The 22621-nt window shown below is 41.8% G+C and overlaps 8 protein-coding genes across 8 annotated transcripts; 4 read left to right on the top strand and 4 right to left on the bottom strand.

Annotated features, from left to right (window-relative positions):
• Positions 1-1869: 1869 nt before the first annotated feature.
• Positions 1870-2482, top strand: LACBIDRAFT_331917 (uncharacterized protein; the record flags this gene model as incomplete). Its single annotated transcript, XM_001886373.1, has 3 exons — positions 1870-1982; positions 2100-2301; positions 2474-2482. The coding sequence occupies 3 exons, from the start codon at positions 1870-1872 to the stop codon at positions 2480-2482; spliced, it is 324 nt and encodes a 107-aa protein (XP_001886408.1).
• Positions 2483-4492: 2010 nt separating this feature from the next.
• LACBIDRAFT_331916 (uncharacterized protein) lies at positions 4493-5707 on the bottom strand (the record flags this gene model as incomplete). Its single annotated transcript, XM_001886308.1, has 5 exons — positions 4493-4525; positions 4660-4733; positions 4817-5018; positions 5129-5403; positions 5674-5707. The coding sequence occupies 5 exons, from the start codon at positions 5705-5707 to the stop codon at positions 4493-4495; spliced, it is 618 nt and encodes a 205-aa protein (XP_001886343.1).
• Positions 5708-7122: 1415 nt separating this feature from the next.
• On the top strand, positions 7123-8553 carry LACBIDRAFT_331915 (uncharacterized protein; the record flags this gene model as incomplete). The annotated part of the gene is made up of 8 exons (XM_001886372.1): positions 7123-7148; positions 7208-7214; positions 7492-7562; positions 7715-7785; positions 7877-7933; positions 8096-8160; positions 8222-8255; positions 8312-8553. 8 exons carry the CDS (start codon positions 7123-7125, stop codon positions 8551-8553), a joined length of 573 nt encoding a protein of 190 aa, XP_001886407.1.
• A 413-nt stretch (positions 8554-8966) lies between these two features.
• LACBIDRAFT_307784 (uncharacterized protein) lies at positions 8967-9232 on the top strand (the record flags this gene model as incomplete). The annotated part of the gene is made up of 3 exons (XM_001886371.1): positions 8967-9005; positions 9064-9164; positions 9223-9232. The coding sequence occupies 3 exons, from the start codon at positions 8967-8969 to the stop codon at positions 9230-9232; spliced, it is 150 nt and encodes a 49-aa protein (XP_001886406.1).
• A 2325-nt stretch (positions 9233-11557) lies between these two features.
• Positions 11558-12079, top strand: LACBIDRAFT_307783 (uncharacterized protein; the record flags this gene model as incomplete). Its single annotated transcript, XM_001886370.1, has 2 exons — positions 11558-11568; positions 11683-12079. 2 exons carry the CDS (start codon positions 11558-11560, stop codon positions 12077-12079), a joined length of 408 nt encoding a protein of 135 aa, XP_001886405.1.
• Positions 12080-14847: 2768 nt separating this feature from the next.
• On the bottom strand, positions 14848-16463 carry LACBIDRAFT_331914 (uncharacterized protein; the record flags this gene model as incomplete). The annotated part of the gene is made up of 4 exons (XM_001886307.1): positions 14848-15651; positions 15702-15778; positions 15851-15950; positions 16044-16463. The coding sequence occupies 4 exons, from the start codon at positions 16461-16463 to the stop codon at positions 14848-14850; spliced, it is 1401 nt and encodes a 466-aa protein (XP_001886342.1).
• A 2236-nt stretch (positions 16464-18699) lies between these two features.
• LACBIDRAFT_331913 (uncharacterized protein) lies at positions 18700-20059 on the bottom strand (the record flags this gene model as incomplete). Its single annotated transcript, XM_001886306.1, has 8 exons — positions 18700-18706; positions 18935-18984; positions 19041-19217; positions 19311-19334; positions 19470-19643; positions 19722-19818; positions 19874-19965; positions 20024-20059. The coding sequence occupies 8 exons, from the start codon at positions 20057-20059 to the stop codon at positions 18700-18702; spliced, it is 657 nt and encodes a 218-aa protein (XP_001886341.1).
• An 864-nt stretch (positions 20060-20923) lies between these two features.
• Positions 20924-22249, bottom strand: LACBIDRAFT_331912 (uncharacterized protein; the record flags this gene model as incomplete). The annotated part of the gene is made up of 4 exons (XM_001886305.1): positions 20924-21030; positions 21193-21500; positions 21679-21856; positions 22219-22249. The coding sequence occupies 4 exons, from the start codon at positions 22247-22249 to the stop codon at positions 20924-20926; spliced, it is 624 nt and encodes a 207-aa protein (XP_001886340.1).
• Positions 22250-22621: the final 372 nt, after the last annotated feature.

Genomic DNA, 22621 nt, shown 5'->3' with positions numbered 1-22621 from the left:
ATTTTATACAGGTGAAATGGTTTCATCCATATCAGGGGAAAGAATGATGGTTGAACATTGAAGAAAGAAACACGAATCAAAATATCAACACATATTTGCTTGTTTGGCTAACCTTTGTTTATCCAAACAGAGTCAATAAACAAAGATTTGTTTCGTGAATACTTAATACTATTGCCTCACAATAACAACAGTGCGAATTGTTAAACCAATTCTAACTGATAGATAACATATTATAGACTACTCAACAAAAAAAACTAACTGAAAAGACTCCAGGAACATATCTTAATAAGTCTGTCAACATGAATGAACAATGAAAAAAAGAATTGGTTAATCAAAATAACCTAACTCTACCAGCCCTTATATATTTACAACAGAGCATCTAAATAGCATTATATACAACCTTGTGCTATGCATTTTCCTTAACACACAGAGCCTCTATCCCATATGCTGAATTTGTGCCAGGCATTCATTTGTTTGGCTGTGTTAGACAAAACTGCTGAGTATTGTATTCGCTTGGCCACAGACCACTGGTCCTCTTAAAAATAGTATCAGTAGATGCCAAGTTACTTCTTGATTATGATTCTAGCTTGTCTGAGCATTCAAGCTTCTTCCCCCATGTTTTGTAGCATAAACTTGTAAAATTATCTGATTATTTGCCTTTGTTTACCTGGCCCTTCCCACATGTTTCAGAAGTCTATTGCTGCAATAAAATTTACACAACCACCAATGCTTTTCTAATAGGCATAGATCAATGTGGGACACTTATACAATTCTAACAATACTAGATTTGTACATTCAAGCTTCTTCCCCCAGGGAGGGTCGCTGGGATCGAAGAAGACATTCGAAACATACGCTGTGGAAAGGAGTTCATTGAGGAAAGATTGGGGAAACTGGAGGGGTCTCAGACCACATGGCAAATCGTTCATAGTTTTTTCTGTCTTGGTAGACTTCGAAATATTTCACAAAGTTGAGTTTTCTTGGGTCAATGATGCCATGATTTGTGATGCATTGATGTGTGTGATGTGTCTTGCTACATGACTTCTTGGATCATGCTTCATAGCACGTGACCGAATGACTTCTCGCATCAGGTACACGTCGAGTTTCTACACTCACACATTTATCTTTAGAATTAATATCTTTTAATCCATAGTAAGGTGAGACCCTGGTTTGGTGTAAACTCCAACACCCAGTGTGGAGGTGTCTTGACTCTAGAACACACTATAGTGTACTATTTCATGGTAGTGTAGCTTTTTTATTAGACTTTGAGTATATTGAAGTGATTCATTCACAAACCAACCGCAATTCCTACTGCCCAAGGCATGCACATTTCTCAGATGTAGACTTTAATCAACTAGACCAGGTTGCATCTAATGATCCTTATGATCAATGTGACTGTATTTCTCTTATAGGAGGTTTTATAGGAGAAATTGCCAAAATTCGCATTTATGTGGGTGTACTGTTACACTCCATATCATCTCCCCCTCACTATGATACAGACTGTCCTCAGTCATCACTAGATCCCCATGTGAGGATGTTCCCCTCGTGTTTTTCTGGATTTTATATTGATATGTCTTCAAAAGATCACCATCTGTCAAGTGTGTCTTGTTACTATTACTAGTGCAGGCACATTATTCTTCGAAGACATGACATCATATTCCCATTGTTGCCTAGGTATGCCTCACTTGATTAACATTTTTGGCGTCCATTAAGATTTTCAGGGTCGACGGAACGGAGGGATTCTCAGGGATCTTCTCCCACAGACTCTACTTTGGAAAGTGCCTTGCTATTCCATGTGTTCCGTCTGACATTCCTATAAACTTTGTGGTTCATGGGGGTGGTTTTCACAATTTCTTTCTAACTTTCCCCACCATGCCTACTGCGTTCCTTGGTTGTTGCACCACCACTCAAGCATTTGAAATCAGCATCGACCTCTTCTCGCAATCCTGCCTCAATGATATGTCTGAGGCCGAGATTATTGCTATGTTATACTGGCTTCACAGTTACATGGTGCATTGTTGTGTTATTTTCTTTGGTTTTCTACTGATTTTGACTTTTCTTTTGCATTTAGTTGGCGCTCTTTGCAGACATTGTGCCAACAGACACCCACGCCAATGGACACCCACATCAATGGACCACCACCACATCAATGGATGGCGACCACAGCAATGGATGCCCACCCCCTTCCCCCATTTCATTGTCCCTGTCCCCTTCCTTTTCCCTGCCCCCTTCCCTGTCCCTCCCCATTTCTTTGTCCTTACCCCCTTATCCATCCCCTCTTCCTTGTCCTCTTTGATATGCACTGTATGTAGTAAAATAGACTCATGTCATTAATGATACATTAAATTTTGATCTATTGAGATGTATGACTTGACTAGATGTGAAATTTATAAGAAATTCTGAGTATTGAGGAGTTGAATCAATGCAGATTAAGTCACCTGACCTCTAGATCAGTGCTGATCCATTCTGATTGTAGATACTCTGATCAGAGCATGTGGGGGAGGGTAAAGTACTGCTATTTATGGTGGATTGTGGTGTCATTCAACTGGATTCTGCTGGATTCCACTGGATTCTGGTCCCATTCCACCGGAGTCCTGTCCCATTCCACCGGAATCTGCTGGAATGACTGGAGTCCGACAGGAATAGGTAGGGCAAAGTAAAGTACTGATCATGTGGGAAGCCATTGAAGTCCCCTTCAAATACTTGGTTCCCATTATGCCTTCTCAGGCTTGGGAATTCGTTGTTGCTTTTAAGGGGCCCCACAAGGCAAGAAGTTCAAGGTCATGGTCTTCAAGCCTAACATTTGCAGATGCTCTAATTTGGAGTTGGCCATGCATAGGAGGTGGGTGGATGTTGAGATCCCAAAAGTCATTTAGTGGTCATTTTTTCTAAAAAATTATGATATTCTGTGGGAGTGGGGCACTCAGCGGACACTCAATATATTGGGCATACATTTTTTTGATATGTTTTGGGCAGAATTCAACATTTTCATGAAATTATCAATTTGGACACAAGATTAGAGATAAAATTTGTGATTAATATATATCTTTCATCATATTGTAACAATGAGTTCCAAAATGTTCACCCTCCATAGGGGGGAATTTGTGATAAATATCAGGAATGGTGTTCCCCAGAGTGGGCTGGAATGGGATTCCAGTCCAATCCGTTTATTTTATTTATTTGTTACTGTATTATAGTTTATTTATTTTCAATGGATCACAAACAATGTTTGTTTGGTGAACATGCTCACCAAACATGGCCACTCTCTTCTTCCACCACCACCACCATGCTCGTCACCGCCGCCAACGCCACGCCATCACCGTCACCCATAGCCACCACCGCCAACGTCGCTCCTCAATCACCCATGGCCACCACGACCACCAACATCGACCACAACACCCTTCAACAACAACGCGGCGATGCCATGTCACAAAACAACCAGCGCCGTAACCCACGAAAACACCCAATGCCCATGAAAACAATGCCCCCGGACACAAAATGACACCCGACAGGCACAAAACAATGCCCACTGCCCACGTACACTGCCAGCGCCCACGAAAACCATACCCCACCCACGAAAACATCCCACTACCCACTGAAAAACACAAGCACCCACCGAAAAACACGTGCCACCCACTGAAAAACACGCGCTGCCCACTGAAAAACATGCACTGCCCACACAACACACGATGGCACCACACCGCCTACCAAAACCACCAGGTCCACACCAACGCCACCCACGACGACACCCCCAACGGCAACCAGTGCCCACGATGACGGCGACGACAACGCCCATGAATAACGCAAAAACACGGACACATGACGAACACGCAACAAGGAGACGACAACGAAATGCAACACAACAATGGGACACCAACACAGGACAACGATGGCCGAGGTCCCAGCCACACTCCCTCTCCCCTCCACCATTCCCTTCCTCCCTTCCCCCTTTCCTCCCTTCCCCCCTTTCCTCCCTCCCCCCTTTCCTCCCTCCCCCCTTTCCTCCCTCCCCCCTTTCCTCCCTCCCCCTTCCTTGTCCCTCCCCCTTCCTTCCTTCCCTCTTTCTTGTCCTTCCCCCTTCCTCCCTCCCCTCCCTTGTTCTTCCCCCTTCCTTGTCCCTCCCAAAAATATAAATACACCCCCACCTTGTCCCTCCCCTACCCCCTCCCTTTAATGACTCTATTCCTGCACGATTCCCCTGGAATTCCACTGCAATGACCCCATTCCTGCAGGAATAGGTGGGGCACTGTAAAGTACTGAATCCAAGGCATGTGGGTGTCCCTTAGGATTTGTTCCATGGGATTCCTCTAACTAAGGAACTCCCATCTAATTATTTCTGGTACACTGGGACTCCCAAGGATCAAAGTACCCAAGTTCCTCCACTGAACCGTCGAACTGGGAATTTCTCAGGGAGCTAATTGACGGTGTGAGAGGCCTATTTGCTAACACAACTGCCCCACTCAGTGCAGGCTTCACAACCGTCGACGCATTGACCCTACTGTCCAGTTCTAAAGCTCAGTTTGGTCCCCTAAAGGAGTTGTCATAAGTCACAAACAAAAATGAATAAGGAGAAAAAGTCAATTCAAGTGTATGAAAATGAACGATTGAAAACCGATCCTATAAAGATCGCTGATTGAAAAGTAGCCGGTGATGACGTCATACCTTGAGACCGTTTACAGTGAAGATGCTGGAGATGATGTCATCCAATCCAACAAGTCGTCCCTGACTTTTGCATTCTAGAAAAATAAAAGACACTAAAAAAATAAAAAGGAACTGTAAAAACTGGTGCACATGAAGAATAAAGAAATAAAGGAAGTACTGTGAGTAGAACACTCTGCACTTCCACAACCCTTTTCCTTGATTGTTATTTTTCTATTTTTAGACACTTTCTGTTTATTTTGGTCAGACTGCACAAGAGTATGTGTGTAGGTCTTGTGATTATTTGTAGCAGTTGAGAAGTTTCGGCTGAATTGGTGACAGGTGTTAAGACTGCAGCACAGTGACGACCCTCTTGATACAATCTGGCAAAATGGATGTTTGTTTTCAACTTGGGATGAGATGTGTGATGGTCTTTGATCCTTGTTGTAACCTTGGGGATGGATCCTGTGTTCGAAATGTGGAGAGCACCCACAAGGCTATCAACATCATCCCTTTTTTTATAAGTGGTCAGCAGCTTGTCAAAAACTTTGAAAACGATATCTTGAGCAACCTGCGCACTCTGAGAGAGAGTATCCACTGCTTTTTGCGCTTCCTTCTCCCTCTCAATGTGTTCCCTTTCCTGTCTTTCCTTTTCTTCCACATTGAACACCACTCTCATTTCAGGAAGTGTCAGGATATGGCCCTTGATTTTGGTGGAACCATGAGACTTCTTGGCTTGGACATTCTTGAGTTGTGTTTGCACATCACCTAATTCATGGTGTATAACCATACAGTGCACATTTGAAGCCTTGAGTTCAGCCATCTGCATCAAGAGTGACATTGACAGTCCATTGACTTGGTTTCAGAGATGTTGCACTTCCTGAACAAGTTCTTCATGTGTCTTCCTTTTGTCATCACAGATTGGAAGGTACTGGAGTGTGGGAAGTATTTTGATTGGTGTAAATGAAGAACAAGTTGTTGAAGTGGACACTTGTGTTGATTGGTCATCCGAAAGCTGAGCTCTTTACACTCCCCCACCTATTCCTACTGGACTCCTACTGCATTCACCCATGGCTGTAAGACTTTGCCATGAAATGTGGATTAATCTACCAAGGCCCTTGCCATCTAGATCAGATTAATGCACTGGTCATAGGCCATCTTTTTGTGGATTTACCCATGACACCTAAAGAAACAGGCATCCCAGGGTACCACAAAATAGCTGTATTTGCAACTGTTTATTCTGAAGCCTGCAATATTTTTTCCTCCTTCAATTGCAGCCAAAATAGCTGGATGCGACATATCCATTTCAGGGCCTTTTGATGCCTTTGGTACACAATTGTCAACAATGCATGGTTTTAATTCTGAGGACATATATATGTCCTACAGCTTTGTTCATTGTAAAAGCAACCTCTGAAACCTAACCAAATATATACTTGATAATGTTTTGACATTCCTAGATAGTTTCCTCTCTCAAATCTGACTGAAATAAGCTGGATGCGACAAACCCTTTTTGGATGACTTTGGGGCATTAGATGCTCTTGGTACATAAATGTAAACAACATTGAAAAAAGGGTAGCTACTCTACCACATGACAGAGAGGTAGACCAAAGCAATAGTAAGAAGCTAATCAAGAATCTAATGATATACATTTTAAAAAATAATGGGTACATCAGGTCTCAATGACCTCAAAAAAGAAACAGTGCCCCTGCCCTCCTCCAGCAATCGGTGCCATCCCGTATCCACTATTCAGGGCATTCAGTAGAGGGTTTATATTATCAGATGCCCTAACAATTTTTCTATGAGTCGCGCGAGGAGGCGGTTGGGATACTGTCTCTGTTCTTAACGGAAACCTTTGCACTACTGCTGTTGCAGGTTGCTTAGCTTTTCGTTTAGGTGGAGGTGGTAAACCTGACGATTCCCCTGCTTTAATAGAATTCGCTGTTTGTCTGATTTTTGGTGCCGTGGTGAACGGCTCTGCACTAGTATTTAAATTGCTTCAAACGCTAGCGGTTTTTTAATTTAAACTTTTCGTTTAAATAAATGATCCTGTAGATCACTAAACTTTCAAGTCTTTGCTTTATCAAAAACAAAAGGAGACCCTCATGGTGGGCTCCAGATGATACGCGTTGCACAGGATGACTGTGAAAGTGTGAAACACACGAACAAGGATCAAGCGCATTGGGAAAACCCTAAACACCTAAACACTCACACACACACACACACACACACACTATCACAATCTCAGTGCACGAGTTCGAGGGCCTTTGGTATTAAGAAATACCACTTTTGTCTTCTTAGGTTTAAGTCTCAAGAGATTTCGTCTCAAAACGGGTTTTTATTGTAAGGTGTGGTTTAGAATAGTTCAATAGAACAAAGTATGTCTTTCTGGGAACTTGGTCTCTTAAATGCAAAGTTCTTTGATCACAGTTTCTTTTATTAACACAAAACACAACTTCAATTGACTTTTATGACTCCCGTGAGTTTATCATGTCACCACGCTCCAAAAACCAAGGGTACGAGTACGCTGTCTCGTCTAAATGATACTGTGTTTTTAAAACTTCTTATTCAAAAGTCTCCAAGTAAGTTGACTCCCAAGCACGCTGGCTTCGTTCACACTGTACTTTTCTGATCACGAAGAAATCTCCTTTAATTGATTACAACTGTCCACCTCCTAAGTTCCTACTTGGAGTGCAACTAGCTGGTCAACAGGGGGGCGATTGCTTGCCTTTTGACCTGCCAGCGCGCTCCTTATATACTCCAGGAACCCCTATCTACGTTTTACATGTGTTTTAATGCAGGATACTTCGGTCCGAATTACAAATATGAAATTTAATGAACGTGTGGTATATTTTGTAGTCTATCTCTGTGAACACTACAGATTTTGTAGTGTCGCATCTTTCATTTTCAAACGCATCAGTGTTTGATGCGTACGTGGAGTTAGCCGACGTAGCTATTCTTAGCTTGGCATGATCTCACATGTTTCTTTCTATGGCCTGGTTTACCGGTTTGACAGATGACATCACAAAATGATTAATGTTTCCTGATGCGTTGATGTGCATGCGTACGCGTTTACCAATAGTCTTTGGCCTTCCGTCGCTTCCGAGTTTTTAATTAAAATGCCTTGTCTTGGCTCGTCTTCTCATTACGGAGGTCGGGAGACACTCCAAAGGTGTTTTCAAATGTCTTTCTTAATTGTCAGGGGGTTCTGTCTTTTTCTCATGTTTGTACTTGTGACGTTCAGACACATCAGTCTTTGATGCATACACGGGAACTGCCATACATGACTTTCTGAATGGCTGTGAGCCACGCTAAGTCTTTGTATGTTTACTACCTAGGTGTAGTTTAGTCTTTCAATGTTTCAGACATGCTGTTTAAGTGTCTATGTCGTCTTTTCTGTATTTCTTGTATAAGCACGAGTTTTCACAATAAATCCATTATGTGTTTCTAAACCCTTTGGTAGTAATGCAATTCTTCTCCCTGTGTTGGGTGTTTACTCTAGAACCTCTTCGTGCTCTATTAGGCTTAGTAAGATGAACAGTCATATGTTCGAGAAGATACTTACAGCACTTGTCGTTCAGGCTTGAAGAAGGGCAAAGGAAAGGCCAACGCTGTTGTGGAAGGTGAGTAGTTATTGAGGGTATCACATTGATGGGGGCCTGACCACTGGGCAAAGAAGTAAATGTGACTGCAACGACTACGAGCGACACCACAACCTGGCTTAATACCCTCGACAAAGCCCACCATGAGAATGGTCCAGATGAGCACTCTCAGGATGATGCTCCAGATGGCCGCACTCCTACCCAGTGCTTGTTCACAAGGCTCTTTTGGGACTCAGATGACAATGTGGAAGATTACACTGCACCATTGTCACCAATGCCTATCGCCGGACCTACCAAGAAGACTAAATTAGATTCATAGGCGCCGGTTGCCTCGACATCTAGGAAACTGAAAAATGATTAGGTGGGTCATGTAGAGAGATATCGAGTATCTTTTGGACACAACTAATCAATAGAGTTAGGGAACCGAAACAAGGAGAATGGCCGTAGTGTGGCCATGGCAGTTGAGAGGGTAAGCAGATGTAGGGTGTTGAGGTGTTAGATGGGTGTTGAACGTTGAGGTGATAGACGCGTGTTACAAAAGGTCACGACCCTGTTGAGTGATACCAACTTGTGCACCCAAGATATTTGTAGGTTTGTCCCAGTATACTCTCCAAGCTCGTGAGCGAACCCATGGGCCACAGAGGCATTGACACTGGCACCACCACCTGCAACCAATGTGGCCCTTTGCGTTGAAGATGGAAGCCGTTCGAAAGGAGCAAGCCAGACCTGCACATGCAGCCAACTGCGTATGAGGCAGCCACATCTAGCAAAGTAAGTTCCTCAGTTCTTTACCAATCCCATTGATCTTGGGCTTAAAAGAATCGCTTAGGGACACTTAAACTTCAGCCCCAAAGACAAGAGGTCGTGGTTGGCTTGTTCCTTCGCTAAATGCTGTTTTGGGTGGAAGGGGAGGAGAGGGCATCTAGCAAGGTAACTTCCTCAGTTCTTTACCAATCCCATTGATCTCAGGCTTAAAAGAATTGCTTAGAGACACTTAAACTTCAGCCCCAAAGACAAGAGGCCGTGCTTGGCCTGTTCCTTCGCTAAATGCTGTTTTGGGTGTGTGGGGGATGAGAGAGCATCTAGCAAGGTAAGTTACGCAGTTCTTTACCAATCCCATTGATCTTAGGCTTAAAAGAATCGCTTAGAGATGCTTAAATATCAGCCCCAAAGACAAGAGGCCATGCTTGGCCCATTCCTTCGCTAAAAGCTGTTTTGGGTGTGTGGGGGAGGAGAGGGCATCTAGCAAGGCAACTTCCTCAGTTCTTTACCAATCCCATTGATCTCAGGCTTAAAAGAATCACTTAGAGACACTTAAACTTCAGCCCCAAAGACAAGAGGCTGTGCTTGGTCCGTTCCTTCACTAAAAGTATGGAATCCATCGAAAAAAAAGTATGGAATCCATCTGAAAAAAGTATGGAATCCATCAGCCATTCCATGGAATCCATCTGGGGGAAGTATGGATTCCATCTAGTCCATATGGAATGACCCAGGGAGGGTAAAGTACTGACTATTATGCCCATGTCCACCACACCATCTTCAGGCATGTTGATGCCCTCCACCAAAAGCTCCCTTACTCTCGTGACATCAGACCCCACCTCACCTGCAGAGAACCCTTCAACTTACCATTGATTCCCCATTGTCCCTCACAGGAAACCAGCCAGTCCAAGCCTCTCATGTTGCAGGAACACATTACACTGATCATGTCAGTGCCCATCACTATGTGCACCTTCATCAGTGAACCTAACAATGACATTCAGCCAGGGGAATTTCTCAAAACCCTCCATCACTTTTTTACATCACTAACCTGCAGTGTAGGACTTTTTGAACTCTCAGAAAAATAAGCAAATTGTTTCTTCCTCATCATCCAGTTCCTCCCCCAATTGTTGCAGCAGAAAGGCTTCCTTGAGATTCATACTGGGGAGAATGAAGATGAGTCTGTTATTAATCTAATCTCATCTATCTTGCAAGCTTACGGTTTAATCATCACAATAGATTATTATGATAAATTATTGTTCAATCTCTGACAACAATTTGAAATTGGATATATTAAATGAAAAACCTTATGGAAAGTCATCCAGTAGTAATGCAATTCTTCTCCCTGCATTGGGTGTTTACTCTAGGGCCTCTTTGTGCTCTATTTCATGGTAGGTGAATCTTAGACAGGATCCAAATATAATTTCATGATGCATACTGCTGCCAGTTCCAAAGCATTTGTCCTATTTTCAGATTCCACACATTACGAGTCCTCTGAGTTTACGAAGAGACTCGTTTATTACCCTTGATCTCAAGGAATTTTTCAGTGTTCTAACGCTGAACTTTGCCTTTCTCCCATGAAAATTTAGCCTTTTGTAGTCTTCTATGTTCAGGGTTTCAGGGTTTCAGGCACTCTAGCTATTTATAGGCTTCTGTCATCATTTTCGTAGTTGATAGTATCTGGTGATGGTGTGAACTCTCATTCAATATTGTAGTTTTGTGTAGATGGTATCTAGTAAATTGCAGTTTTTCTTGTTGTGAGAACTTACTATGTAATACATTGTACTACAGTGCATGTAATTAAATTGCCTGCAAATTTAAAAGATTATTGCATTTTACTTGATGTAATTTGGAGTAGATATAGCAGAGTTGCAGTATTTTCTGTCAGAATCACTGGTAGAACCTGGGTGATGTGACACCATTTATGTAATATATATTTCTACATTTTATGTAATCAGACTGCAGGGAATTTTACCTTTTTTTCTCCCTTTCATTTTATGTAATTTGGAGTAAATCTGATAGAGTTACAGTATTTTCTTCCAGACTCGCTCATATGACCTGGAATGATGACATAAGCGATGATGTGCATGTAAGCTCGTCTGAGCCATAGCTGGGGCTCAGGCGAGCTTACATGCACGTCATTGCTTAGTCATGGTTGAACGAAATTCACAGTTTAAAATGGAATACATGGAATGGAATGGAATACATGGAATGGAATGGAATACATGGAATGGAATGGAAAGTAAGTAGTTTCTCAAGCAGTCAGTGGCCACCAAAGAGTTGCTCACCCCTTGCTTAGCACCTCCATCCCCATCACTGACTCCAAGGAATACCTATTCATGGTCTGTGGGGGCACTGATCCCCTGGCCTTTGCCGGTGTTCAAGAGGCAGTATGTCAAGCTTTAGAGTCATCAGAACAGATACCTGGCAAGGAATGTTGGCATATCACATAGTTAGGGGCAAACACATCCAGGAGTAATTGACCAAAAGGCCTCTGAGGTGGAGACTTTGGAGTTCTGTTAATGCTCTGCCCCATAGGTATAACAAACTCTAGCCATCCTAGCAGCATGGGTGCCATGTCTCCATTCCTATTATGCCAACCACCTGCAGCAGCTTTTGGACCATGACAAAATCCTCCATCGAACCTTCAAAAATAGTGTCTTTGCTGCCTGCTGCTTTAACTTTGCCAAAGAACCATCTGCTACTGCCACAAAGACCATGCCAACCTGCTCTATGGCCTCTGTGCTCTCACTTCCCTAGGCCACTTTGACCCTCAAAAAGGAGGCCACTTGGTTCCTTGGGAACTTCAGCTGGTGATAGAATTTCTGCCAGACTCAACAATTCTCCTCCCCTCATCCATCATCACACACTCCAACACTCCCATCCAGCAGGGAGAAACATGCTATTCTTTTACACAGTACACCACTGAGGGTACCATCTGTTGGGTAAAAGATGGCTTTCAGACTGCAATGGATTTTTTCAATCAGCTTTTGGAGCAGGACTTAGAAGCAGAGAGGACTGAGGCATCACAGAGGCTGTCAATGGGTTTGTCTCTTTTCTGTAAGCTTGAAGAGCTTGATTGTATATGATGAGCCTTAATGGGGCTTGATCCCTGGTCAAAAGCCAGTCTGCTGAGATTATCTGGGAAGTGTTGACATAAGATGCAATCAAAGCTGTTCACAAGTGCAGACCTTGCCCAAAAAGTGAGAATATTTCTGCTTATATCTGCTGCTGTAGGACTGTGTTCAACTTTCACCAACAGCTGAGGGTTCCTACTCCTTACAGTATTACACATCACTCATCCTGACAAACAGAAATTGCCATTTGTAAGGTTCTTGTTCCATCATGGAAAGTAAAACTAATTCATTACTGTAGTCTGGAGAATGCACACGCAAATTTTAGCCACCATCACCAAAATGCACATCACTGAATGGGTGTCACTCTCACCTTCCATATCCATCCCCTCCACACTCATCATGCCTCCCACTGCCATGAGTGCCCTGCCATCTCCTACCTCACCTTCATCCACCAAGTCACATAAGTCAAAGTCGCTTGAATCGAAACCCAGCATGCAGATGATGGAGGAAATCAACACACATATGTCACCTCATACAATAAAATCACCAAAGTACACTTGTACCACTCTCTATGCAGGTCCATCTGCACAATCTCTTTGGTAGGGGTGAAACACCATATGAATATTTATATGCCATGGTAAGCACTGTATAAAACCATGGTTCAACGTGTTTTTAGGGATGAGGATACTGACCACATTCCTCAAGTCTCTCCACTTACCCAATCTGTCAACCTCTCCCACCCATCAAGGCAATCTCCTGAGACTAAGGCAATCTAGAACCTTCTGTCAGGTAACTATTTTTAGTGCCATCTATCAGCTATTCATGCCCCTTCTTCTTCACTAAGCTGAACCACCTCTAACAAAATTTCTCAGAAAGCTCCAATCCATCCACAGACCCCCCACCTTGCCATCCTGATTGGGACTTTATTCGTCTACTGACATTCTTCTGGATGCCTTCAACTTGAATCAGAACATGGATGTATGGGCATTTATTTCTTGGATAAATGAGGCAACAAAGCCAAGCAGCAAAATTCTAAAGGCTCACCTTCTGGCAATGTGGGTGCAGGCAAAAATTGTATCCCTAATTATTTTGTATGTGGTGCCCATTTCTCCCTTTTTTTCAGCAATTTTATCACTTCAGTCACCCACTGACAACTGGCCATTAGTCTTTGCAAACACCATGAATACTACAGGACTAAATGTTAGTGTGTATATCTATATTGTATATATCCTGGGGCTTGTATATCTCCACTTTTACCTAAATATATTTTGATGTCCACTGTCACACCAAATATATTTCCTCACTGGGATGGACTCCAAATATATTTCTTATGCCTGGACCCTGAATTGTGACTGTCACATTGTAGAAATCCAGTATATGCTTTGATGTATGCATTATTTCCTAATTGGGCCATTTCCTAATTTGGAAAAGTGTTACACTTTTTTGTGCCACACCTAATGTCAGGCACAACACAAGAGTTAGTGGTAGCTGAGTGTTGTCATTGTTAATGACAATGTGTGCAATACTTTACCATCCCCCACGCAATCCACATGGACTTCACTGGACCTCACTATATATTGAGACTTCACTACATACTGTCACAAAACTGGACTCCACTAGACTCCAGTGGACTGGAGACTGGACTATCCAACACTCAACTGGACTGGGCTGGACTCCCACTGAACTGGAGACTATCTAACACAAACTGGACTGGGCTTGCTGTACTCAACCCAAAACTGGACTCCACTGGACTGGACTGGACTGGCAACTGTGTCTTACACAAAACTGGACTCCACTGGACTGCCAACTGTATCCAACACAAAACTGGACTAGACTGGACTCCACTGCTGCATCCAACACAAAACTGGACTCCACTGGACTGACTGCTGTACTCAACACAAAGCTGGACTGGACTGGACTCTACTGGACTGCCAACTGTATCCAACACAAAACTGGACTGGACTGGACTCCACTGGACTCCCAACTCTGTCAACCATATTCAATACAAAATTGGATTTCTCCGGACTCCATTACACTGTTATCTGTATTTAACAACAAAGCTGGACTAGCTAAATTAGTGTTCGCAAGTTCAGTTCAGTCCGGTTTTTTGCCCCCAAAACGCGCAACCGTGGACCGCAACCGGTCTAGGACCGACCCAGATATTGAGGGAACCGAACCGAACCACCTAGGACCGGTCTATTTCGGTCTATGGAGCCGGTTCAGACCGATCCAGACCGGTTTTTTTGCGTATAATTTATTATACCAATATAAACCATTTGTATCTTGACTATTATTACTCTGAAAAATAAACGGGCTATATGAAATAGTAAAGCATGTAAATACCCGTCATTCTACCAATTTTGAAGAGATTTAATGAAGATTTGACATAGCTATGACTGAAACCGAATTACATCTCGTAGAGACTCGGGTAAAATATGGATTTGGTTATATCTTTCTCAATTCTTAACCGTTTTTGATGAAACAAAAACCCAATAAAAGGTAATAAACGTGGTTACAAGGCTATGTAACGCACGTGACCGTTTAACCGGTTGCAACCAATTAAAACCGGTCTTTGAACGGTTTTAAAAGATTTTCGAAATGAGGCAACCGGCAACCGGACCAACCCCAAATTGGGGCAACTGCAACCGAAAAAAAGACCGGACCATGGTCCGGTTCAGTTCGGTCCACCGGTTTTTTGCGGTCCTATGGACTGAACCTTTAAACACTAAGCTAAATACATGGAACTGATTTGTCAGTAACTGCTTCTACTAAATATATACTTAATCTGAAAGATGCATACCATGATCACTGCTATTTGTAGAATCACTTTCCTCATTGCTTTCTTCCTCATTGCTGTCCTTGTCACTGCTTTTCTCATCACTGCCCTCCTCATCACTGCTTTCTTCATTACTGCTTTCCTCATCACTGTTTTCTTCATCTGTTGATCCATCACCCTTCATAGATGCCATTTTGGCAAGGACATGCTTGACATGGTAAATGAGCATAGTATGTATAAACCAATTGAAGTTTTTTGATGTACTTTCAACAGCTGTCTTGAAGACTTGACATGCTTTATCAATGCATATATAAGCAGGTCGATCCTCCTTGTTAGGAAATATTTCATCAAGCCAATTAAAAATATTAGTTGGAGATTCAGATTTTGGAAATTTGGTCCATGCAATGACAACTCCACATGGTGCACATGCTGTTTCAACACAATATGAAAGATTAGGTGAGAAGTACATCTTTTGCTTTATGGATGGTTGAGGATTTTCAGCCTCATTTGCATCAACCTCATCATCATGTGGCTGTTGAATAGCAGCATCAGGAATATTTTGCCATTCTTGACGTTCACCAGGATGTTGAAGAACAGGTCGAATACCATTAATAGTAGCTTTACTGCGATCTTGAACACTTTTCTTCCAGTCAGCCACATGTTCTTTACAAGCTTGTGTTCCTTGTATTTTATCATTAGAACAGCCAACCATGCGACATTTATTTGCAAGTAAAGCTTCATGTGTTGCACAGAGTGCACCACCATGAGCATTAAGAAGGTCATTAGTGCAATTGTCAAAAGCACAAATCTAAGCAGGGGATCAATATAATTAAAATCAAATCAATTATGTAAACAAACCTGTGGACCCATAACAACACCATCCAAAGTCAACATATTAACATCAAGTGTATCTGGAATACGCTCTGTATCCCGCACTGTTCGTTTGAATGGCTTAGTGCAATCAGAGCAAGTATGTTCTCTTGCACCTGGTATTTCACCATTCTTACCAAGAACAGCAAAGGCATGCTGAGTCAGGTCATCAATAGCAATATTAGGTTGAGTTTCAAATGTAGTATTTGAAGTTGAAGCCACATCTCTAACAGAATGCTGTCCAATATGTCAGGAGTTACATGAGGCAGTTTCACACTCCATGTCAATAGGACAGATTATTTGTATGGGCTCAATAGCCTTTTGAGAAACTTTCTGCAACTTTTTATTGAAAATACCTTGTTTATAAGGTGTGAGTCCAAGAAGCTCTGAAAATGCATCAAGGTTAAGAGCCAGTGCAGTTTCCCATGAATTTTGCACAAATTCATTCAATTGAAAAAGCATTGAGAGATCTGAATCAAGTCGTTCATTTAATGCGCGGCCCAGTGATTTCATCCAACTTGATGCAATAATTTTCTTTTCATTTAGGACTTTTGGATGTTTCTGACAAGCATGTAAATTAAGCAAGTCTGGGTTTTCCACTAAAGAGAAAAAGACAAGCAGAACAGTTTCAAGTGAGATTTCAGGGTTAAATGTTGTCAAAATGAATTGACTAAAAGCCTGGAATGGGATATCAGGGAGTGGTGTTGTTGAGCCTGTGGCCAATACACCAGGGACAAATGCAAACCACATAATCAGCCAGATTACAGGTGATGCACTTTAGTCACCCACTGACCACTGACTATTAGTCATGTAATTTTGGTATATATTACATGACTAATAGCAGTACTGTATTTATTTATTGTACTGAATATATCCAGAATCTTTACTGTATCTATTTCCTTAAAATGTCACAAAATCAGCTGTCACACTATTGAATCTATTTTTTTGCACTAAATAAATCTTTTTGGTGCCAAGACTCTGAATTAAATATATTTCATGGTTTCACTACTGAATCTATTTTTTTTGCACTAAATAAATCTTTTTTGATGCCAAGACTCTGAAACAAATATATTTCATGGTTTCACTACTGAATAAATCCTTTTGGTTAACATGTCACAAACTTGCCTGTCACACCACTGAATACATTTTGGCTCTAGATAGACTACTCGAGGTGTCTGGGGTCCTAGTTCCAAAGAAAAGTGTGTTATGATTTTTCACTAGTAGAGGTATTATTGATAAATTTCTTTTTGTTTGTAAATGCTTTCCTGGGGCTGTAGGGTCCTACTGTTTTCAGGATCCACTGCCCATTGCCAAATATGGAAGATGTGGCTATGTTAAATGAAAAATAGCAATAAAATACAGGGAACAATGATGAGTTTAGGGTGTTGCTCACTGTTGGTGATGATGTTGGGGGCGGTTTTCAGGGTCCAGGGCACATTTCCAAATACGGAAACATGCGCTTTTTCACATGTAAAATAGTAATAAAGTCAGGAAAAATTAGGGGTGGTGCTCACTGTTGGGGACAATGTTGGAGGTTGTTTTCAGGGTCGAGGGTGCATTTCCAAATATGGTAATATAGCTAAAAAATAGCCACAAAATAACCAAAAAATCAGAAAAAAATGGGGGTGGTGCTTTCTGTTGGTGATGACATCTGGGGAAAAAGATATGAATGGTGCACAGAACATCAGGCACTGCCTTCAGGGTCCATCCCAAAGAGGAAACATCACCTGGTTTGACCAAAAGTGAAGAAAACCAACAGGAGAATGTTTTTATCTATCAGGGTCCATGTAATGGGATGTTGGGATGTTGGTCACATGACCAATTACCAAAAATGGTGAAAACGAAAGTTGTAGCCCTACATTGTAGCTTCCCGAATCTATTTGAATTATATTCTGAAGTGCTCCTGTTATGGAGATATGAGGTAAAGGAATTTCAAAAGTGTCATGTTTTCTTTTGTTTTTTGTGTTTTTCTCCATGAAAACAAAACCAAACAACATGATTTCAGCATATTTAGAAAGCTAAGAGAAAGGGCTACAATTATTGTATCATGGGGAAAATGGCCAAAAAAGGAAGGTGCATACCCTAGAAAAGAAATTGACACTGACAGTGCTCCTGTTATGGAGATATGAGGTAAAGGAATTTCAAAAGGGTCATGTTTTTTTTTCTTTTTCTTTACATATTGCTATTGCCACATCACTACATTTTGACATCATGACCAAGTGACCTTTCACATCAGGACAGGCTACTCTCTTACTAGTCTGTTTGCGTTCACACATGACTAACCCTAAGCCAACTTGGGCATGATGTGAAAAAGTGATAATAAGGCAAATGAAATATGTGAGGTCATGTCAATCCTTCAGCCATATCCCCGTGAGCTTATAATTATGTTTTGAAATAGGACAGTAGGTATCAATATGAAGGCCTAGGCTAGCCTTTCCTAATGTAAAAGACTGCTTGTGCATAATGTCAAAAACTAATGCAGCAGAACTGGAAATATGTAAGTAAGATCATGTTAATCCTTCAACCTCATCCCCATAACCTAGACAGAGCCAAGGACACCATAAACTACATGTCAACTACAAACTTTTGTGGTCTCAAAAAGCAGACACTACAAACTTTACTAATGAAAAAGTGCACACTACAAACTTTTGTAGTGTCAAAAAGCGGACACTACTAACTTTTCTAATGAAAAAGCACACACTTTGTAGTCAAAAAAAGTGGGAACTACAAACTTTCCAAATGGAAAAGTGCACACCAAACTTTTGTAGTCCCAAAAGGCAGACACTACAAACCCTTCTAAGGAAAAAATAAACACTACACAAAATGTATTCAGTGGTGTGACAGGCAAGTTTGTGACATGTTAACCAAAAAGATTTATTCAGTAGTGAAACCATGAAATATATTTGTTTCAGAGTCTTGGCATCAAAAAAGATTTATTTAGTGCAAAAAAATAGATTCAGTAGTGAAACCATGAAATATATTTAACTCAGAGTCTTGGCACCAAAAAGATTTATTTAGTGCAAAAAAATAGATTCAATAGTGTGACAGCTGATTTTATGACATTTTAAGGAAATAGATACAGTAAAGATTCTGGATATATTCAGTACAATAAATAAATACAATACTACTCTTAGTCATGTAATATATACTGAAATTACATGACTAATAGTCAGTGGTCAGTGGGTGACTGAAGTGACCTCTTCACCTTCCTCTTCACTCACATCCCCATCCTCACCAAAAACCTGGTTCCCTCAGATCCATCACTGGAAAACTGAAAAACAAAAACAAAACATTGAAATGTCAAAACATGTGATGCCATGTGCTTACACAAAGCTTCTGAAGCTTTTTCTGCACATTATGCAGAACCTTGATAGCTGACTGTTGTTGATCCAGGAAGCAGAAGATCTGAACATCCATGTAGGCATATAAAGTGTCTCTGACATGCAACAGGTTCTTCACTTCCATTTTAATGGACTTTCCAAGCCAATCTTGTATAATTGGTATCTAAAGATGCATTTAGTGTGAAAACGATAACCATATGTGCACCCACATAGGTCTCTTTTTCCAACTGTGATTTCCAGGCAGCCATCCACTCACTGGTTTGCCTTCTGACTTTCCTTTCTGACAGATAATCAGCCAGATGATGATCAGATATCATCTGAACAGCTTCATGGTCTATTGGGATGAGAACAGGAGTGCAAGACATATCTGAAGATCAAGCAGTACTTTATTGTGCCCTACCTATTCCTGTCAGACTCTGGTCATTCCTGTGGATTCCGGTGGAATGGGACCAGACTCCGCCGGAGTCTGCAGGAATGGGACCAGAATCCAGTGGAATCCACCGGAGTCCTGTCCCATTCCACCGGAATCCACACGAATAAGATCACAATCCACCATAAATAGATACAACAGATACAATTTTTCTCTTTTCTACATACATTTACACTAGTATACACTTCTGCACACTTCTCTTTACTGTAGTACCCTAATATACACTTCTGCACACACTAAGATTGCACATTTCTCTTCACTGTTATTAGTTACAAACTCCAGCCTAGTTGTGGCATTTGCTGTTCTTTGTATGTTTACGCCACTGTGGTTGGTGCTGTTGACATGCAAGTGTTCTTTCTACTCTTCAGGTATTACAGTCACGGACCAACCATTGAGTAGCAAGCATTATGTGATGTATATCACATAGAGATCCACCACAAGAGTTAGAGAGGTCATTAGTGCAATTCTCATATGCACAGTGCTAGAAAAAATCATTGTGAACAAACAAACTCCATGAACAAAATGTAAAAGTCATTTACCTGAGGACCCATAACTATACCATCAAGAACAACCATTTTTATGTTTGGGATATTATCAGTATCCATCTCATTATCTGAAGTGACCTGAGGTGCATCAACTTCCATTTCTTCAGGAGCTGCTGCCAAAGCAGGAATATCATCATCTGTGGCATCAACACCAACAACTGCTGCTGGATTATTGAAAACCACATCACTTGTATCTTTGTGTTTTTGAGTACATTCATCACATGCATGTCCTTCTGAAGCTCTGATGACTCCATCTTCCCCCAAGAGTGAAAATGCCTGAGTAGTAACTTCTTTGATATTCAATCCATCATCAAATTCAGCATCAATTCCAGATTCTTCAGCAATTGTGCGAGCAGATTGTGAGCTTGTGAAATTGAAATTTCGTTTGTTCCATATGTATTATTCCAGTACTCTGAGAAAGCAGATGCTGAAGCATGAAAGTTATACATAGCATTTATAGCTGCCATTGCAAATCCACGATCAGTCCAGATTGATTGGCCAATTTTTAAATATTTGGCTGAGTTAAGATAGACTTGTTTCAAGGTATTTTGTTTATAACCCCCCTTCTCATCAAATGTTGATAGTTTCAAGCAGCCAGCCAGCTTGTCAAGCTTTCCAGCAAGAAGATCAACTTTTGCCTTTTCATCTGGCTCTCGTGCAAGTTCATTTTCAGAGAATAAAGTTTCAACCCTCTTCTTTCCAAGTTTGTTTACCAGTGCATTGCTCAATGCAATTATCCATCCTGAAATCTGCACTTTGTTTTCATCACCACAAATCCATTGTTGTTGATGAAAATGAAGATTTAATAAATCGGGATTCTCAAATAGTGTGAATGAGATTGTGAGAACAGTTGCCAAAGAAATATTAGAGCCAAAGATTGTCTGGATTGCATCACTAAATATGCTGAATGGAATATTTGGAAAAGGACATTGCCCTGAAGAGGTAGCAGATGCCAATGAAACTAGATTTGACCAGATCAATAGCCAGATTAAAATCCAGTGCTGGGATACAAGTGATATAGCTGATGACAAGAGCAGAAAAGTAAATCTGAAAAGGAAACTAGAACTATTGTACAAATTAGTATTTCTTCTTTCATTTACACTCCAAACACATCAAAAAGAAAAGAAAGAAAATCATACAACAACAATAATATATTATATTACCTTCAGCCAAGGGCTCATGGTGGTTGGAACCAGACTTGGCCTGACGATGGCCTCTTGGTGGGCCAAATCGGATGACCTCCTGCTCCTCACCTCTTTCATCACCATCACTGCCCTCATCACCATCTTCCTCATCACTCTTCTCATCACTTGTTTCTTCATGTGCAGCAGTAACCGCAGGCTCACGATTGATACGAGAACGACTACTGGAAACAGTGGGGGCAGGGGGGAGGAAAGAAGAAGTAGATGAGTGACCAGTACACTTTGGAGGTGCAACAGATGTGCCAGAAGCTTCAAGAGCTTGTTCAACACTATCAATATAATATAATAAATATTAATCACATAAAAATAAAAGAAAGAAGCTCACAGTGTCAGACTGGCTGGGACACCCTTATCATCCTAAACCTTGTCCCTGGCTGCTCGCTGGGCACCTGTCATCCTGAACAGATTGATTAATATGCAAGTACTGGTATCAGAAAGGCTACACACCTTGCTTTTTTCCCCTTCTTGCCACCAGTCTTTCCCTTGCCCTTCCCAACCTCTGGTTCTCCCTCATTACTCTCCTCACCATCACTCTTGGTGTTGGCCTTGACACACTTGGATTTTTTTGCCTCAGTGTTAGACTGGCCACGTTTCTGGCCTTGTTTGGGAGGAGAATTCACCCTAGCTTGTAAGGAACAAAGCTCTCTTGCACTCATGATGGAAGAGAGCAAGGTTAGAAGGTAAAAAGTGAAGTGGGACAGCAAGAACAAAGGATGAGGGGAAGAAAGATGTGGGGGGAAGGAAAGAAAGATGTGAGAGGAAAGAATGGCCACCAGACCTTTAGGGTTGAGGGTTTGAAACTTCCATTTTGGGTAAATTTAGAATGCTACGAAAAATCTACACCAAGTGCTACAAAACTCTACATTACATACTATACTCAAGGCAGCTAGTTGTAATGTTAAAAAGAGAAGGGGGCATCGTTGTTTGGTCCAGTTGTGTAAAAAAGCGAAGAGGGGAGGGACATTCATGCTCATGGTGCACACTCACAGGGTTCGTGGATGTGGGCGCGCATGGGCATTGTTGTTTAGTCCAGTCGTGGTGTAAAAAAGTGAAGGGGGGAGGGATGTTGGCGCTCATGGGAGTTGTGGGTGTTTGGTTGATGTGGGCGTGCTCATGGAGGTCGTGGATGTGGGGGATGGGGGTACATGGAAATAGGGAGGGGCAGGGATGGGATGGTAGAGGAAGGGGGAAGGGAGCAAGGGGAAGGGACAAGGAATGGGGGAGGAAGGGTGAATGGACAAGGAAGGGGGGAGGAAAGGTGAATGGAGGGACAACTTGTCGTTGGGTGGAGGCGTGGACGTCGTTGCATTTGCGTGGACACGTCGTCCCATTGTCAAGGGCGCTGGGCATCATTTTGTGGGCGCTGGCGGTGTACGTGGGCGCTGGGCAC

This window comes from Laccaria bicolor, genomic scaffold, assembly GCF_000143565.1.
Source record: "Laccaria bicolor S238N-H82 LACBIscaffold_37 genomic scaffold, whole genome shotgun sequence".
Lineage (NCBI taxonomy): Eukaryota > Fungi > Basidiomycota > Agaricomycetes > Agaricales > Hydnangiaceae > Laccaria > Laccaria bicolor.
This window is presented reverse-complemented; position numbering and strand designations above follow the sequence as displayed.